The sequence below is a fragment of the Gobio gobio genome (genome assembly GCF_949357685.1).
Source record: "Gobio gobio genome assembly, chromosome: 15".
NCBI classification, from domain to species: domain Eukaryota; kingdom Metazoa; phylum Chordata; class Actinopteri; order Cypriniformes; family Gobionidae; genus Gobio; species Gobio gobio.
In genome coordinates, this window is record NC_137108.1 from 38,147,877 (window position 1) to 38,168,458 (window position 20,582).

The following is a 20,582-nucleotide window of genomic DNA, read 5'->3' on the forward strand; positions in this document are numbered from 1 at the left end:
TACTGTATGGATGTATCATTCAAAATAAGATCGATAACATAGATTTAGAAAATTGATAGGGTGAATGTTCATTCCCTTTTAACTCATTTATCAAACAGTTACATCAAACATTGGTATGTCATGCTTCAGCCGTGTAGGAATAACATGCATGAAGAACTTGTTTTAGGAGGAATCTTACCTTGTTTTAGGAGGAATCTATTGTTCTTGTCAAAACGTCTATTGACCACAACCTTACAAAGGCTCTTTCTGAGGCTTTTCTCCAGCGAACTAAGCATCTGAAAACTATCCACATTGAACACAAATTGCCTTTCAGGGTAGGATGCAATTCTTGTGAGCTCTTCCACACTAGCATTCTTCACCCCAAGGGCATAAACAGTTACTCCTGAGCGCCTCAGCTCAGCAGCTGTGACGGTGACATCATCTTGTGATTTGCCATCAGTGATGACAACAGCAATCTGCTTAACTCCAAGATCTTTCCTGCTGCCCCTACTCTTAGTAAAGAGATTGTCCTTAGCAAACTTCAGGGCTGCACCAGTTGCGGTTCCTCCGCCTCTGTATGGTATGATTTTAATATAGTTCAGAATATCATTCTTGTTATCAAATGTGTCCAAGTAGAATTCAGCACTGGGTCTGTCATTGTAAAGCACCAATCCCACCCTCACACTGTCAGGGTTCATCTCTAGACCGCTAATCGTGCGGTGGAGAAATCGCTTCATCAGTTCAAAATTGCTTCTGGTGATACTACCCGATTCGTCCACAATAAACACAATATCCGCCACTTGGGCTGATCTGCAATCTGTTGGAAGACAATGAAAATGCATTAAAATATGTTAACTGGTGGAAAAATAGTTTGGTCAAATTTAACAGTAATGAAAAAGATTCAAAGGTGCACTAAGTAATAAAATTTTTAAGGCTAAGTTCAGGATACCATAGTATTCTTAATAAAGCTGACTTAAATATAAATGCTTAAAGGGCACCTATTATGCAAAGTCCACTTTTACATGATGTTTGAACATAAATGTGTGTTGATAGTGTGTGTAAACAACCACCCTATAATGAAAAAAATCCACCCAGTATTTTTTTTTAATCCCCAAAAATCATAAGCAGTGTTTCAGAACAAGCTGTTCTCAGATTCTCTCTAGTGTGACATCACACTGCAAAGGCCCGCCCGCAAGGTTTGACTGACACTTTAACATAGACCCGCCCAGTGAGACCTGTATGCAATCCGCCATGCACTGGAGAGATGTATATGCTACGCCCTCTTCTAAAGATGGGGCGGGGATATGCAGCTCATTTACATTTAAAGCGGTACACACCAAAACAGCGCTTTTTATAGACAGGCCTCAAAATGACATTTTCAACACGTTATAATAAATTATCTGTGGGGTATTTTGTGCTGAAACTTCACAGACATATTTTGGGGACACCCAAGACCAATATGGCATCTTGTAAAAAGGGGCATAATAGGTGCCCTTTAATGAATATCAATTATACATACAGTATATGCATTATATTAATTATATAAATGCATAAATTATATAAATAACGGAGTAACGGAGGCCAGCTAGTAGTTGCTGTGCGAGTAAACCTCACTCTTCTGATCTCAAGAGACGCTCTGACGACTGACGCTAGAGGTTACAGCCTTTAGCCTCCTTGTTAGAGCGTCAGACTCTCATGCCAGTGGACCAGGGTTTGAGCCCAGCTTGGAGCGGGCGGTTCAAACAGGAGGGGTTACACAAAAAATTCAAGATTGCAATGTAAATAGATCATGTGATAATGACGCATATTGCTGCTTCAATGTAGAATAATGCCCTTTTCACTTGCTATTTCACTTGGGCAATGTCCGAAATCGCCCCCTATAGCCTTACCTTTAAATACTATTTAAATATCAATATCACTATTTAATATCACTCTTTGAGTGGACAGCCATTTGTAGTGGTGTCCGAAACCATAGTGGACATTATTGAGTGCACTCATTCAATCCCACAATGCAACGCAATGACGAGTGTACAACTGATGTTCACTCAACGGCTAGAAAATACCCATAATGCACTGATTATTGAGTGCACTCATTCAATCCCACAATGCAATGCAATGACGAGTGTACAACTGATGTACACTCAATGGCTAGAAAATACCCATAATGCACTGAGTTGCGCGCTGAATGAATTCCCGTGTCTCGCCAGGAGATGGTACCCGCAGCTGAATCAGCTGGTCCAGTGTAATATCATACAGGTATAAATTCCTTTTTAATTGATTATTAAAGGGATAGTTCACCCAAAAATGAAAATAAGCCCATGATTTACTCACCCTCAAGTCATCCGAATAAATAAAAAAAATTCCTCCATAAATTGAATACGGAAGGCGGTCAGCCGAAAGTTTTAAATAGGGTTAATTTTCTTATAGAAACGCATCAATTCGCTTCAGAAGGCCTTTATTAAAACCCCGGAGCCGCGTGGAGCATGTTATTTGACGGACAGATGCATTTATGGACTTCAAAAACAGAGCAACTATTAGTGCTATTATAATGCTTGGATGTGCCTGGACTTTTTTAATATAACTCAGATTGTATTTGTCTGAAAGAAGAATGTAATATACACCTAGGATCAAGTCGAGGGTGAGTAAATCATGGGCTAATTTTCATTTTTGGGTGAACTATCCCTTTAAGTTGTTTAATAGTGAATAGTGAATTAGGGTATAAGGGGCGACTTCGAACACAGCAAAGGTCTTCAGTTTAAGTTAAATATCTACTATTTTTCACTCTCTTTTTCCTATACAACCAATGCAGCAGCTCTGGAGTACCCATGGCATTTATGAGATGCTACCACAGATTGACTGGTATGCTAGCCTAGAAATCTAGACGCACCCTAGCGGCAGAAAATGTATTTTGCCGCGAGTGTAGTCTAGCAACTCTCGGTAGACCTGAGAGCTGGAAAAACCAAACTCTGGTCAGGCCAATCACAGCGTGTGTAGAGTCGGTTGGCGGGCTTAACATAATGACGGCACATCACGGCAGAGTTGCGGAGGTTCTGCGTGCTACTCGTAAACAAAGAAGCTGACGCACAGCTGCCTTTTGAATCGGCTTTGGCCGCGACTCTAGAAGACTTGGAGTTAAGCTATTCTTTGAGAAAAGAACAAAGAACGGCACTGAAGTCATTCTTAAGAAAAGAAGATATGTTCAAACTTTTGCCTACCGGATACGGTGAAAGTCTATCAACTAACGTTAGCTTGGCTTCACCTTCTTCTTTGCTCTGGTTGGTTGTGGCGCTATCCAATTGCATGCAGAGGGAATTTGAAAGGCAAAGACAATCCCTCGGATTGAGCCCTGTCAATGGTGAGTTTCCAGACCAAACATCTTGATGTGGGTCTGGCTTGTCAGGCTACTGGTATGCAACATAAGTAAAACAATTTTTTTTAAAGTTTGTTCCAAAACCTGTATAAGTTTCTTTCCTCTGCTGAACACAAAAGAAGATATTTTGAAGAATGTCGATTACCAAACAGTTGATGGGCCCCATTGACATCCATGTAAAAAGTGATCAGTTGACTTAACTTAAAAAAGTGAGGAAACCTGTTGCCTTAAAATGATTAAGTAATAAACTTCATGCGTAATTGAAAAGATTAAGTTATGTGAACTTGATAATTCCACATAACTTAATTTTTTCAATTACGCACAAAGGCGGGTTTCGGGTTTCCTCGCTTTTGTTAAGTTAAGTCAACTGATCACATTTTACAGTGCCATACTTGGCATTGACATACATGGAAGTCAACTAGGCCCATCAACTGTTTGTTTTAATATCTTATTTTGTGTTCAGCAGAAGAAAGAAATTCATACAGGTTTAGAACAAGAGGGCGAGTATGACATTTTTGGGTGAACTATCCCTTTAACATTTTCTGGAAAACCTCAAAAGGTTGAGTTGTGTTTATTATATGGTTGCAAAACGTGGCTTGTCATGATCTTAACATGGTGGCCACCATGAGGGGACCCACCTTATGTAGACTAAAACAGCTTCTATGTCACATTTTAATAAAAAAAAATATTCTTATGTGTCAATATGTCTTATATCAAACTTACTTAATGCACCTTTAAGACCATATCATTCATAATTAAATAGTTAAATAAAGGAAAACTAACCTCCTGTAACATTGAAAGTTTCTTTTTCCTGAATCCTTTTTGTGATGTCTGAAGCAATATCCACAATATTCTGGTCAATCTGGAAAGTCCGTAGAGTAGGTGACAGGTAGCGTAAATTTGCTTCAAATCTGACATCAATAACGGTCACATCCTCATTCTTCATTGTTTCTATGGCCCTCCCAGCGGAGTCGAATGAGTTCCCTGTTCTCAGCACCAGCAGATACTGCTTGTAGCCTTTAGCAATTCTGCTGCCGGACGCCGTGTTAAGAAAGTGAGTACGAACATAATCTAGGGCTTTTCCTAATTTTCGCTCTCCGTTTGGCCTGGGCTGGAACCGATTTATGTATTCAATGGCTTTTTTCGTGGTTTGGTAGTCAGTGAACAGGAACTCTTTGACAACGTTCTCGCCAAACTGAGCCAGAGCGATCTTATGAGATCCATCACCCACATTGAGCTGCACAGCCAGTTGGTTGAGAAGTTCCCTTATCTGCCGTGTCATCGCCTGGGATGAACTATCCACCAGAACAAATACATCAGCAAACTTTGGGGCAAGAGCTGAAACAGATTTTATGCATTTGCACATGAATACATGAATATTAAACATATTACACAGTAAACTATTACAAATCAACCATCATGCACAAGATGCTGCAAAAGACATAGGTCAAACACATCTGTAGTGCATGTTTACAAAGAAAAACACTGGGAAAAAACCTCCCACTCACCTATCAGTCATATACTGGAATATATATATATATATATATATATATATATATATATATATATATATATATATATATATATATATATATATATATATATATATATATATATATATATATATATATATATATATACATACATATATATAAAAAATATTTTTTTTATTATTATTATTTATTTATAATGTCTTTATGTCTGGACTTTTTATATTTCTACTGAGCATGTGTACAGCCCACTAAGCCTCAGCTTTTCAATAAAAACGTAAGATTCTTCGGCATGCTTGATGTAAATTTAAATTGTATTTATTTTTTACTTTTTGTGGGTGTGTGTACTTTCAGTAACACAGTGAAGTGGTGATATCAGTTAGACATAAATTATATAAGTCATAATATCAGAATAAAATATAAATATTAGATGAAAAACTTGAGAAATATTGCCTTGGCAACCAACTAAAATGAGTAGGGGAGAGCGGGGCACAACCTAAAGCTTTTTGACAGTCCCAGTTTGTGTAAATCCACTTGGGGTTCAGAGTATTTACTTTTTCCCACATTAATTTCACACGTCTAGTACAATTATGTGGTTTTGTTTCATTAATACAGTGTATACTTTTTTTCTTGATTTACCCCAAAAGAATGGAAGTGAAATGTGACAATATGCCCCATAGGTGGAGTATATTGTAACATGTGAGGGGGCACATTGTAACATGACCAAATAACAGCTTAAAATGTTATCTGATATAATCAAACTAAAATATTTTGTCAATAAAATACAATTATTAACTTTTTTAAATAAAATAATGGCATTTTTTAATCATTAAATATATACACATTTTTGAGTTTGACAACAAACACATCGCTAAATACATCTATACAGCATAGTTAAAAACATAATAATAATGAATAATTTCTGAACATTGACTCTCAGTCATTATTCACCCTTTTCTCATGGTTTCTCAAACGAATTCATAAAAGAACATAATGGCATATTTCTAATAGGGGCTCATTGTAACGCAGTGTTACAACACACCCCATCTGCACAACTGGGATTTAAATCTTGGATCATGTCTTCTGCTGGTAAGATCAGCATTAAAGAACCATCTCAATTGTTAAATAACAGATATAAGATTAAAATATTATCGGATTTGTCTTATTTTAAATAAACACAAAAAACTGAGATGAAAAATAAACTTAAGTAAGAAATGTACTTTTGCTATGGTTAAATAAATGTTCAGTGATATCTTCCAAAGATTTTTTAATTTTGGCGCTATTTTTTCTCTAAATAATGTTGATATGGCAACTAGTAAATACACTAAGTTTCGTCATCCTGGCATGTGTGGAAAGTGTTAAACCATGCGTGTTACAACTAACCCTGCGTTAGGTTGTGCCCCACGCTCCCCTAAGTTTAAAGGGGACCTATTAGCAAAATTCACTTTTAAATGTTGAGTGAACATAAATGTGTGTCAGCAGTGTGTGTGTACACAACCACCATATATGGTAAAACAATGTTATATATCCCATAATCATAAACAGTGTCTCAAAATGAGTCATTTGCATTTCTATACATTGTGCCGTCACAATGGACAGGCCCTGCCCATAACTGGTGACAAAATCTTCCCTGTTAGTTAGCTTAGATCTTCCCCTGAGTGAGCTGTACACAGTCCGCCATGTGTTTAGCTCCTCGCTAGAGCAGCTAGTGGAAACATAAGAATGTCTAACAACAGTCTAAGGCCCCGTTTAAACTTTTCGTTTAAAACAGCGTTTTAAAATTAAAACGATCCTCTTCTACACTTGCGTTTTCATTGCGTTTCAGAAACGATCTCTGTCTACACATGCACAACTAAAACAACTACAACTTTGCGATTGCTCCTCGCATCTTTAAAGCGCCTCGTGCAGTACGCCATTCTAAAAATGCAGTGCTCAGGTTAAAGGAAGTTTAAAAAACGGATGTAAGGTCCGTCTAGTATGTTTACATGGAAATTAATAGTATGGAAAGGCAGCACAATGGAATGCAAAAACCTATTCTGTGGAAACAGCTCATTACTGTTTCTCCTGTTTTGTTGTTGCCGGAGTATCCGAGGCATGAGCTGTAAAGTTACCGCCCTCTTCTGGAAAGGGGGCGGGGAGCATCAGCTCATTTGAATTTAAAGATACACACATGAAAACGCAAGTATAGGTCTCTGCAGGTTAGTTATAGGAGTTACTATATCAGTGAGCGAGGCCATACACTGTGTTGGTAGGGTTTAGGGGTCGGGGTAAGGTGAAGGGGATCATTTTCATTGCGTGATTTATAAACACCCATCAGTTTGAAAACACCCACAAATTTAGAAATGCCCACATTTGCTCCAAGGCGTGTTTTTGCTTCCACCCAAAAAGTTTTTTTTTTGGACACGATATAATAAATGATCTGTGGGGTATTTTGAGCTGAAACTTCACAGTCACCTTATGGGGACACCTGAAACTTAAAAAGTTGAGCTATAGTCCCAGACTAAAATGAATGAGCTGTTTTAACTGAAAGCAACTTGACTGACATATCTTAAAATATGTAAGTGCCATTGTTTTGTCCCGAAATGCACACAAGTAATGTTGTTTTCAAAGGCACGTTTATAAAAGCTATTAAATGTCCCAATTGATATAAGGCCTAATCCTGGCGTAATCTAAGCCATGTCTGTGAAACCAGGCCTAAAGTTACTAAAACTAAAAAAAAATGAAAGCTATATAGGAATATATAAAACTAATACAAAATTAAAATGAAAAATACTTAAAATATAAAAATAAAAACTAATTTAAAAATATGAATAAATCCTATAACAGTATATAAATAATACAAGGATGATTGTGATTGGATCACCAGAGACAAAACTTAACTTACCTTGCCCCTGATCCCTCATCAAGACACAGACTGTCTGTTTCATGGTGGTCGTCAGTCCTTGCAATGCTTGGTAATTTTCGATATTAACCACAAAACGCTCAGGTGGGCTGTTGGCGATGGCTTTCAACTCAGTCATATTGGTGGCACCGACAGCAATAGCAAAGATAATAATACCCTTCTGTCGCAGATCTCTGGCAGGTCCCTTTATATCATCGGTTGAGTCTCCATCCGTGATCAGCACAACAATCTGAGGCACCTTTTCATTGATACGGCTTCCACCCACACTCGAGAAATAATTGTCCTTAAGGAAATTTATGGCTTTTCCCATAAATGTGCCTCCTGTTCGGTATGGAAGGTTATTTATTTTCTTTAACAGCTCTGCTTTGTTTGCATAGTCCCCCAGTAGAAACTCTTTGTGGGCATCTATGTTGAATTGAGCAACGCCAACTTGTACATTTTTAGTGTCAATGTCCAAACCAGCCACGAAAGTTTGCATGAACGCCTTGATCTCCAGGGAGTCTCGAGTACTGATGCTGCTAGAACCATCCATGAGGAATACAATGTCATATGCCGGTTTTTCATCCAGGCATCCTATAAATGAGAGTACAATAGGCACATAACAGTCTAGACATATATAATGGTAAGATTTTCAGACTTTTCTTATGCTCACTCATTTATTCGATCAAAAATACAGTAAATAATGTAATATTCTGAAATAGTATTACCATTTAAAGGTTTTTTTTTTTTAAAGGCAATATAGTTTATATAGTTAGCTGAATTTTCAGCATCATTACTCCAGTCTTCAGTGTCACATGATCCTTTAGAAATCATTCAAATTTGCTGATTCGGTGCTCAAGAAACATTAAAATATACATATATTAATGTATATATACATAAAATATTACATAATATACATAAAATATTTTTTGATGAATAGAAAGTTCAAAAGTATAGAATTTATTTGAAATAGAATTTGTTTCATAGAATTGTTTTGAAACAATTTACTGTCAGCCTTGCTGAAAAAAATTATTAGTTTGATCCAAAAAGAAAAATATTACTGACCACAAACTTTCAAAAGGTAGAATAAATATGATCAAAAATCACAACACTAAAAGCACAAAACATTCAACATTAGTTGGCTATCTATTACATCTGGGCTTTTGCCAATAATATTCTATCCAAAAAGTGACTCTATCCAGTAAGTTATTGAAGTTATTGTTAATTATTTTGTACAGCTTCAGAAGTCTTCTTTTTTAAAAGGTGCAGTGTGTGAATTTTAGAGGCATCTTGTGGTGAGGTTGTGTATCACCCCTCCCTTTCAAAGCACATGGCTACGATGGCTGACACAGGACAAAAATGTTGTCGTTGGAGAGAGCAGAGAGTAGCTAACGCTCTGTATGCAGTTTGTCTGTTTAGGGCTACTGTAGAAACATGGCAGCGCAAAAAGACGTTTTCACTGTAAGGGGTCCCGCGGTGTGTGTAGATAGAAATTGCTCATTCTAAGGTAATAAAAACATAACGGTTCATTATGTAAGGTCTTTATACACCACTGAAAACATATTTATGTAAATTATATTGCATTTCTGTCAACAAATCCTCATAAATACTACACACTGCACCTTTAAAGAACAATAATAGCCATAAACAAGCCTATTCATTATATATTTCATTATAAAAACATTGTTTGCCTCATATTATCCTGTAAATGAGTAATTGCACATATTTGTCACCTGCGTGTTTACCTGTTTGCTGTGCAGTGCTTGCAAGGAAACAGGATGAAATGAATAAAACAGAAAGAAATGTCAGTGTCTTCCCCATCGTCTCAGTGCGTCCCGAAAGCCTTAACAGAAAAAAAAACAGAAAACAATTTTGCATGATAATACCAGTCAATTCTAGACTGGGTAAACCCAGCCTGATCTGCCGGCGATTTGATTCCGCCCTGCAGCTCAATCTGGAAACCTGTACATTCATTTCTACTGCTTCTGTTACACGGGAAATAAATCACAGACTGGCTTATTCACCTGGCGCGCTTTTGGTGGGTTTAACACGATGACGGATAGAGAAGCGATGGGTCGTTGCCAAGCAGCAACCTCCCGCAGTTTCTCTTGAAGCCAATACGGAAGTGACCTCAACTGCAATTCATCGACTGGCCGCTAGAGACAGGCTCCAGAAGGGAGCAGAATCTCATTGAGCCCCATGTTAAAATGCCCAACTTTACAGCAGAAAAAACATGTTTACAGCCTGGTACAAGTTGTGGTTTGGGTCTATACAGCTAGTTTTGCCCTTCATGACAACTGTGAGGGGGGGGGGGGGGGGGGTGAATTTATTTATAACTCATTCGTTTACATTATATAAAGCCTTAAAGTTCTGCATAATTAAGGGCGTGGCCACTTTGAGTGACAGGTGGATAGCCATTTATCTGCTGTCTGTTAGTCATCGCGTCACCTCAGCTCCACCCTCGTCCCACCTCTTTGCCCCATGATGAAGCGCTGCCAAGATTGGCAACGGCCAGCTCGTCCCTACTTTGCGCTTCAAAACTGCTCTTCAGAATCCTATGGGTGACGTCACAGACACTACGTCCATATTTTTTTTACAATCTATTGTCGTTGCCCGTTGATCACGCCTCTTGTGGTCTGATTGGTTGAAGGACTATCATATTGCATACAGAGTCATTTGAATTATGCTCGTTTATCACGTCTCTTGTGGTCTGATTGGTTGAAGGACTATCCAATTGCGTACAGAGTCATTTAATTTTTGCTCATTTATCACACCTCTTGCGCAGTAGAAAATACATAGCAGACTCCCCAGACCAATGTTCAATCTTAAATTGAGCTTGGTCTGGTGATAGCCAGACAAAGTCAATTCAGTAATACCTGATGACCTCTAACATGTGCTTGACTGACTTGTCAAGACCCCTGAAGAAGTCCACTTATACCAGCAAACATCTGTTTTTTACAAATGTGAATCAAATGGAAAAAACAGAGTCAGTTGAAGAAATACAGCAGAAAGATAAAATTATTCCTTAAAATACATATTTTAAAACAAGGAGCAATAGAATAGCAACAGTGAGTATTAATAAAGAATGATACAAATATTTTCAAAATGTCATTTTATTTATGGAATTATTAAAGAAATCAATTAATATATTCTATGTGATATAAGTTCCCATATCACTAATAAACAGTGTCAAAAAATTAGATTCACTATTCACAAATTCTTCTGATTGAATTGATTCAGATAAAAATGTCAAAATGAAGAAAAGCATAACAATTGTGCTGAAATGAGTCTCAGTTTTATCTTCTACCCAACTGAACTGAAAACATAACAACGACCAAATAAATGATCTACTTGCAGTGAAGTAAGCAAAACAAAAGTGTTTATTTTTTCTGTTAAGAAATGTTTGTGTTGGACTGACAGCATAGAGGATGTTTCACACACAGACCAGCTGTGAAATTTAAGGTCAAATGAGGCCCTGTCTAGACCATCAAGCTCTCATAGCCTAAGACACAAACTCTTTCATGTGGTGAGAAGAAAAGAATGCCAATCTTTTCATAGAATGAAGAACACAACCTCAAACCTTAAAGACCCAACAACCACATAAATGTCAGACTTCCCATAGTCCAATTTCAATTGCTAAGATTTTGTCTTATTCTGTTCAGCAAAATGTGTACAAAATGTAATAAATGTTTAGAAAAATCCCATCCTTTATGTGATGCCACACCCTGACTCCAGGTGGCAGCAGTGGCACCAAACAAACTGATTGCTTGCAAACAGGTTTCAAACACTGCCATTAGTCAAATAGCACATAGTTCTGCCCTAACTCACGCCACTGGTTGATGAAACATTCCTGGGCTGGTCGGAATGGGAGAGAGATAATGCTCAATAAAATTGATGGTTCTTTTTTATGAATCAAAACATTCTGCTGTCCCATCTGTGAGGAAATGGACACATCTATGTCTGTCTGCTTCTGTCTATCTCTATGCATGTTTGTGAGCGGTATGTCCTATGTAGACAAAATCCCAAATGTGCCTGCCATCCCAAAGCAGGAGATTAAAGGAAATCACATCTAATCTGTATTCTGCTCTTTTCTCTCATACTAATTAAATGGTCTTCTATCATAAAATCACACATGGTGTCCATATTCAGGCGCTCTAACAGAGAAACTTGCTCTATAACACTTTGATTAAGAATTTCCTCCAGGACGTTTTTACATCTTGTGTTACATTTCCTCTACCGAATAGGCAACCTTGGCACGTGGAGCATTGAGATTAAGAAAGGATAATATTATAAGCATTTATATGTATTTTATTTAGTTGTTTGTTGGTTTGTTTGCCTGTAAAAGTTCAACTTCAAACTCAGTATCCCTTCAGTGCCGCGCCACATGTTTAATGAATTTATGAGCTGCACAGTTGAGCCAGACGGTGCAGTAACTTTGATGTGGTCTGCTGTTCTTGAAACACTTTGCCCTAAATATAGAAGAGGAAATTTAAGAATATTTACGACAGATTTAGGTTTTTTAGATGAACGCAAAATGTAGTTTTTCATCACAAAAAAAATATCTTACTTATTTTAACTTAAAGGCACAATATGTAATTTTCGCCTCTAAAGGTGTAGCTTGATGACTCCTTGACTTTGAGGAATCATGGGAGTTTTTGTCTTCACCTATACAGCCGGTGGAAAAGAATCCAGTGGGACTTGGGCAGAAATTATATTCATGGATGAGCTAATGTATTAAAGATTTATTAAAGCTGCAGTCCGTAAGCTCTAGCGGTTAATAAACATAACTGCATGCATCTTGCAGAAGAACATTGCGTTCTGTGTTTACGCCTATGGCGAGTCAGGCAGGGACTGTGCTCCTCCGTAGCGGTTCCTACCAGACCGGTCTGAAATAGTCCTAATATAAACACTTATTATAAGTGTACCATAATGATTCAGGGTAAGACAAAATACATTCTCATTATATAATTTTTGTAAATCTTGAACACAAAACAAATTACGCACAGCAGCTTTAATGTTAATGTAGTATGAAGCGGTGGGGCTGAAAGCCGTTGCACACTGTACAAAAAAAAATCAGGTCTCCAATTCATAATTTTCTTGACCGATCTAAATTTTTCAGTTGGCCAAATTGAATTTCTGTGAATTGAGGCAATTTAATTCACAGAAATTCAATTTGGCCAACTAAAAATTTTAGATGTGATCAGTCACTAGAAAATTTTCAATTGGAGACCTGGGGGCGTATTACAGTAACATCTTAACTTTAGAATCCTATCTTATCTGTTTGGTAACCATGGCAATTTCAGTTAGGACCGCATTTAGGACAAACGTTATTACAGAATGACATTTCTTAAGTGCATAATCTTATCTTAACTTGTCACAAACGCCGGTGAAGATTCCACCGTCGGTCATCAGAGGTCGAACTCACCAGAGTACTAACTTCCATTTCGGACTTCATTTCCCATACACCCTCACTCTTGGACTGATAACTGCACACCAGTTCCTCATCATCATGCCTACATAAACTCTGCTCTCACACAGTTATTGCGAAGTCTTGTTTGCCCTGGCTACATTTCTGAGCGTTATTCCCTGTTTATTCCTGCCTGTGTTTGAGCTTTGATTAGCGTTTACGACCCTGTTCTGCCTGCCCTTGATCTTTGTTTGCCTGGACTCTGATTCTCGCCTGTTTGCTGCCTGCCCTGACCATTTGCCTGTTATGACCACGATTGATGCCCTGCCTCTGATATTCCTGTTTATCCAGCCACGCCTGCTTGTACTGTGAGTTTGTATTATTTTAATAAACGGCACATGGATCCCAATCTGCCTGAGTCCTTGTTACATAACTATGGATAGGAAATGGGTATTACCGAAGCATCCTAACTCGACAAAAAATCCTAAAAGCTGTCTCAACTTTAGGACAACCGCACTGGTGTCCTAACTTCAAACTTTTTTGAAATCCAACGGTGAAAATCACAGTACAAAAAATCATTTTTCGAGAGAGCGTTACATTGATTAATGATATAAGATGAAGAGCAGCGACGTTTGATAGTGGAGAGACTTTAGGACCCAGAGGATGTGCTGTGCTTTGATAATAAAATATTTTTTTTAGACTTTTAGACTCCCATGACACAATTTTGCAGTCAGTTGATGAATTGCGACCAACATTACAGATGCCAAAGAGCTGTCACTGAGCATTACCGTTTGTTCTTTACTGGCATAAAGTTGGTTTGACGTTCGATATGCAAATTTAGGGACCGGTTCTAAAGTTACATATGACATTGGAACTTACACATTTATAACTTCAATAGCATTTGAACGGAATATGTAAAATGTGTTTATCATAGCTGACACCTAGATGAACACTTTACAGTTTATAGGCCTACTATAAATCATTCCGTTCAAATGCTATTGAAGTTAGAAATGTGTATACCAATGTCGTATGTAACTTTGGAGGCGGCCCCTTAAATTTGCACATATCGAACAACACCAAACCAACGTGACTAATGCTGCCTTCAAGTGCTATCGGAAATTTGATAATTCTGACTTCTGAAGTCGTGATTACGAGCTCATTGCATTCAAGTTTCAGAATATGGGGTTGTTCATGTGCAGTTTTTACCTAGGAAACTCGTAGGCTATTTACTATAATTCCGATAGCACGTGAAGGCAGCATAACGTTTCATACATTTTTTTTTTTTTTTGCAAAAGGCAATTTATAAAACCAGCTTTAACTTTTCAATGGAGCTAATCAAAATTTAAATTTCTGCCGCGCTGGAATTAAAAATGCCGTTGTTTCTCCATTTTGATTTTAAGTTTACGGGTTTAACTCAGAAGCAGTTTGCACGTTGTCGGTTGCTTGGTAACAGACCTGACAGTTGATTACCGAACTCGATGGAGCGGTTTAAGATTTCCCAAATACAGATAAGATGAGATTTTGTGAGATAGGATAAGAATCCTAAATCTAGTTAAGATCTGCTTCTGTAATACAAAAGTTTGAAAAATCCTAAATTAACGTATCATATCTTTAGTTAGGACCTAAGATAGAACATTTCTTTAATACGCCCCCAGATTAATTTTTTTACAGTGCAGCGGAACGAGACCGCACATTTAGGGTGTACTCACACTATAGGCACAGTTGCCTTGTAACGTGCCCAAGCGTGATTGTCAAATAGAGAGATAAGAGGCCAACCACTGCAAGGCAACACCCTGAATACCCACCACTTTTTTCAAATGATGAAGCAAGATACTATAGTCCAGTGGTTCTCAAATGGGGGTACGCGTACCCCTGGGGGTATGTGAAAGCACTCCAGGGGGTACGTGAGATTTTAAAATATAGCCTACATATATTTAAAAAGTAGCATCCATGCAAAAATCCTTTAAAAATAATTCTTTAATAAATATTTCAGGAAAATATAAGTATAAGTTCATAAAATGAATTTTATATTCAGTAGGCTATTCAATTTCATTATCCTAAAAACCCAGAGTCTCCCCCATACCAGGATGGTTTGACCCAACCTGTCATATGCCACCTGGCATCACCTGTCAATCACTTGGATCAACGATAGGGTGACAAGACGTCCCCGTTTCCCGGGGACAGTCCCGGTTTTTAATGTTCTGTCCCCGACTGGAGTTGTCCCCGGTAATGTCCCCGTTTTACAGCTCGTTCCAAACAACCCGCAGATATATTGGAAAAAAAGCGCACAACCAACATACAGCTGCTACGCTGACTCTACTTGGTCGGTCGCGCGTGCCGCTGCCACTTCATGAAGAACGTAGTCGAGAGCAGACAGAGCGCCATTATCGTCAAATATCAAAAGAAACCTCGTTGTTGCTTTCAAGGTAGTAACATACTAAATATTCGTTTTTAATTTAAAGTAATATGTGCTTTATAACAGAGCCTCAACTGTTTTGTCCCCAAAGGTTCCGCAGTCACAACGCAGTGATTACCACACACATCTGAACTATAACTTAAATATAAAAACCTTAACCCTAACTCCAAACAATTACACTTGCAACCAAAACATATGCAGAAAACATATACTTTCTGCTTAAAATAATCCTAAAATGCTAAATAACATGAATTGTTTTATTTATCATATTTATGTTTTATTTTTGTAATGTGTTTTTTTAAGTCATGTTACAATATTGTTCTGAACTGCTTATTTACAATGGTTAGCTTACCATTAACTGTTTTCATTGTTTTTTTATTGTAATAAATCCAGACCAAAAATCCTAATAATCAAACTAAATCATAATACTTATTAATGTAAAATAATAATATACTAATATAATAGGACTCCACAACAACAACAAAAACATAAAAAAATTTATTGTCCCTGTTTTTTAATTAAAATATAATAACAAATGAGATTTGAGTAATATTTTGACCATTCAAATAGGAAATGTCCCCGGTTTCCATTTCAGAAATAGGGTTACTTGTCAGGGTTCTCCTCTGACAGCTCTGTATGTTTTGTCTTTGTTTAATGTGTCTTTGTTTGTGTTGTGCATGAACACATGGCTTTGTCTTGGTTTGTGTTTGCCATGTGCTCCCTGTGTCCTGCCTCCTTGTTTCCTGTTACCACGCCTTGTTTAGTCCTTAGGCTTGTTTGAGATGCGCCTCGCCTCGCCTGAAATTCAGCCGAGACTAGGCGGCTGCAGTGAGGGGAGGAGTGAAAAAAGTGCAGGCAAGCCGGACAGTTCTCTCTTCTCGTAGTGGATCAGACACCTGCGAGATCAAAGGCGGATATCGCGGGATTCACACTTGTGCGCTTTGTTGCTGATAAACTGGATGTAATTTACGTTCTGTTACTTTTATATGAAAATAAATATTATGAACAAGACACCCAAAGTTTTTGTTATTTATTTCCATTCGAAAGACGTGTTTATCAATAATTTTTACTTTAATTAGGCCTACATACATGTTTTTATATATATATATATTGTTATAAATATGACAACAATCACATAACCCACAGAGAGATCGCCTTTGTTAGAGAGTTTGGGAATATTCACACATAAAAACATGATATCAGAGTTTTAAAATCAAACATTTAAAAAAAGAACCATACATCACAGTTGTTTAAACCAATAAGCATTAAGCTGTGTCGTCAGCAAGTCGTTTCCCATCATGCTTTTGCTCTGCGCAGTCGGTGGAGAGCAACTGCGCTCGACTGCAAAATCCGACACATCCGCCTTTCGCTCGCGAGAGTTTTTTGACATACGTCGGCATGACATCAGAGCAAGGCGGACCGCCCTCGGACACTTTTCTAACCGGAATGCATCTCGCGCTGATCACCGGTGATCGGTTCTGCGCAGATTTCGCTCATCTCAAACAAGCCTCTTGTCTAGTCCTCATTGATTAACTGATTGTGTGCTCACCTGTTCCTTGTCTGAGTGTGCTCACCCTTTCCTCATGTTTTCTGCTCCTTGTTTGTCTGAGTGTGTTCACCTGTTCCTCTTGTTCTCTGCTCCCTTTATAAGGTGTGTTCTTTCCCTCATGTGGTTGCTGGTTCGTTATACCTACGTGTGTTATACTAGTAGTGCTAAGTGTTTGTGCTGCCTTTTGGTCTTGTATCCTCTTGTTTTCTGTCTCTAGTTCCTGTCCTGCTAGTAGAGCTTCCCTGGCAGCTTGCTCTCCTTGCCTAGCTGAAAGCTTGGTGAGTTTCCTGATATGACCTGACTGCATTACCCTAGGAATCCTGCCTGGCCATCGCTGGTATCCTCTGGTCTCATGCTGCTCTGTCAGAACTGCTCTCCCGTCTACCACCTTCTGGAGCTAGTAATTGTGGCTGCTCTTCCTGCCTGTGATTGTGCTCCTAACCCGCCTACTGTTTGGACTGTTCACCTCCTCACCATTTCTTGTCTTGTCTGCTGTTTGTCAATAAACCCCTGATCACTCATTCCTGCATTTGAGTCCTCTCTCATAGAATCGTGACAGAACGAACCAGCCAACATTGGACTCAGCAGAATGAGTATCAGAATCCTACCACCTGCTAACATCCAGCAGATAGTGGCCCGTCATCGAGGTTTGACTGCTATTCGCCAGGAGGATTTGGATGTGGGGGGCTTTGCCCAGTTTTTCTGGACCATGGCCGTGGGGCTAGATTATAATGATGCTGCTCTCAAGGACATCTTTAACACCTGCTTAGATGATCCCCTGCCAGCATGGGAGATGGATTCTCTCAGGAGTCTGGATTTCTGGGGTTTTTCCAGGTACCTTAGTCATCGCAGTCATGGAGGTATGCCTAGTCGACCAGAATCTGCTTGCAGAAAACACCCAGCCTTCATCACCTGTCACGTCATGTTCATGATCCTCACCTGGCTTCTACCAAGAAACTAAGGTCCAGAGAGCGAAGGGTGGTCCAGTCCATCACACCTACCCCAGAGTCAGCTGAGACTGCTCAGGCTACCCCAGAGCCAGTCACGCCAACAGCTATCTTCTCCCAGGCTACCAGGTCAGTTGCAGTCACAAAATCCAAGTCAATTTCTGCCATTCTTGAACCAGACCTGTCCACCTCTGTTATTCAAACACCAGTCAAGTCAACCGCAGTCATGTGTCAGACAATTAAGTCAGTTCCAGCCACTTCAGAGTCTCCAAGATCAACTTCTGGTTTTCCGGTGTCTGCCAAGATCATTCCTATGCCAGGCAAGTCAATTGTTGTCCCTCAGTCAATCAAGTCTGTTCCCTTTACTTCAGAGTCTGCCAGATCTGTTTCAGTCACTGCTGAGGCGACGAAAGTCACTGCTATTCTGCCTGGGTGGGCCGAGTTAGCTGCAGATACTACAGAGGCAGTTAAGCACACCGGGTCAACCCGTCGAAAGCGCAAGAAGAGGGCCCGTGCAAAGCAGTCTACTATCCTCCATCCTCAAGCTCCAAGTCCAGTGGATACTGAGTTATCAAGTCCTGTGAAGTCATTTAAGCCTTTTACTAGTCATGTCATGCCCTCAGAGACAGTTTATGCCAGTCCAGTCACGGTCACAGAGGCCGTCCCTAAGCTGCCCATTATCAGTGCTGCGGAGGCTTTCTCTAAATGTCTTGAAAGTCTTCTCAAGTCCACAGAGATTTCAGTCAAACCTGTCATGGCTACAGAGTGGAATTTTCCCGAGAGGGCAGTCCCCGAGCCCGCTGCCGAGAGGGCAGTCCCCGAGCCCGCTGCCGAGAGGGCAGTCCCCGAGCTCGTTCCCGCTCCGGAGAGCGCAGTCACCGAGCTCGTTCCTGCTCCGGAGAGCGCAGTCACAGAGCTCGTTCCCGCTCCGGAGAGCGCAGTCACAGTGATGGCTTCTTCTGTCCCCAATCCTGAGAGGACTTGGTCTCCCATTTCAGGGCCTGTCAGTGCAGCCCAGGAGGGTGCTCCCGAGTCAAGTCCTGTGTCTGTCCCTGAAGTCCCAGAGACTGTTTCAAGAGTCTTTCCCATTCTGTCATTTCCCCCAAGTCTACCAAGCCCAGTTGGAAGTCCAGACCAGTTAGGCCGTTCCCTGTATCTAAGGATCTCCCCAATCAAGTTCCCACCCCTCCCTTCCCACCCTCCATGTTTTCTGGTTATGGTTTCCCTAAGCTAGCACCTTTCAATGCTGCCATGAACATTTTGCCAGGTTCGGTACCCACCCGCCCCTTCCCTCCCTCTGTGTTCCCTGGCCAGTTTGGGACTTCCATGTTTATGCCCTACACGCCCCCCCAGTTGGTGTCACCGGGGATTTCTTTGCCTGGTTTGGACACCTGGAGGCGTCCATTGGACAGGGGGTACTGTCAGGGTTCTCCTCTGACAGCTCTGTATGTTTTGTCTTTGTTTAATGTGTCTTTGTTTGTGTTGTGCATGAACACATGGCTTTGTCTTGGTTTGTGTTTGCCATGTGCTCCCTGTGTCCTGCCTCCTTGTTTCCTGTTACCACGCCTTGTTTAGTCCTTGTCTAGTCCTCATTGATTAACTGATTGTGTGCTCACCTGTTCCTTGTCTGAGTGTGCTCACCCTTTCCTCATGTTTTCTGCTCCTTGTTTGTCTGAGTGTGTTCACCTGTTCCTCTTGTTCTCTGCTCCCTTTATAAGGTGTGTTCTTTCCCTCATGTGGTTGCTGGTTCGTTATACGTTATACCTACGTGTGTTATACTAGTAGTGCTAAGTGTTTGTGCTGCCTTTTGGTCTTGTTTTCTGTCTCTAGTTCCTGTCCTGCTAGTAAAGCTTCCCTGGCAGCTTGCTCTCCTTGCCTAGCTGAAAGCTTGGTGAGTTTCCTGATATGACCTGACTGCATTACCCTAGGAATCCTGCCTGGCCATCGCTGGTATCCTCTGGTCTCATGCTGCTCTGTCAGAACTGCTCTCCCGTCTACCACCTTCTGGAGCTAGTTATTGTGGCTGCTCTTCCTGCCTGTGATTGTGCTCCTAACCCGCCTACTGTTTGGACTGTTCACCTCCTCACCATTTCTTGTCTTGTCTGCTGTTTGTCAATAAACCCCTGATCACTCATTCCTGCATTTGAGTCCTCTCTCATAGAATCGTGACATTACTGTTTTCACTACATTAGTTTTGAATCACTACATTTTAGTGATGAGAAAAATGTGCAATAAATTTAGTCATGGATTATTATCATTTAAAATGTTCGAAATAGTTAATTTTTTTCAAATGTTTGAATTTTGTGTTTCTGTTCCAAAGTTTAATAAATCAGACACTGATGGCACAGTGCTCTGTTTTAAGTCTTTTTTTTTCAACCAAAAATGCTTTGCGCTGGTCAGGGGGTACTTGGCTGAAAAAATATTTCACAGGGGGTACATCACTGAAAAAAGGTTGAGAACCACTGCTATAGTCGATTGTATCAAAAGCATGTAAACCGAGGATCTTAAAAGTTGGCAACCCTGGTTACAGCTGGGCTCAAAGT

General features: G+C 39.7%; 1 protein-coding gene across 1 annotated transcript in view; it reads right to left on the reverse strand.

The window, feature by feature from the left end:
* Positions 1-20,582, reverse strand: part of col6a4a (collagen, type VI, alpha 4a) — a 50,945-nt gene that overhangs the window by 25,338 nt on the left and 5,025 nt on the right. Inside the window, exons 2-5 of the mRNA XM_079836529.1 lie at positions 9,466-9,563; positions 7,724-8,314; positions 4,133-4,687; positions 179-796 (exon numbers count right to left, since the gene is read on the reverse strand). Of these exons, the coding sequence (XP_079692655.1) occupies positions 179-796; positions 4,133-4,687; positions 7,724-8,314; positions 9,466-9,541 (1,840 nt within the window). The 5' untranslated portion in view covers positions 9,542-9,563. The remainder of the gene's footprint in view (positions 1-178; positions 797-4,132; positions 4,688-7,723; positions 8,315-9,465; positions 9,564-20,582) is intronic.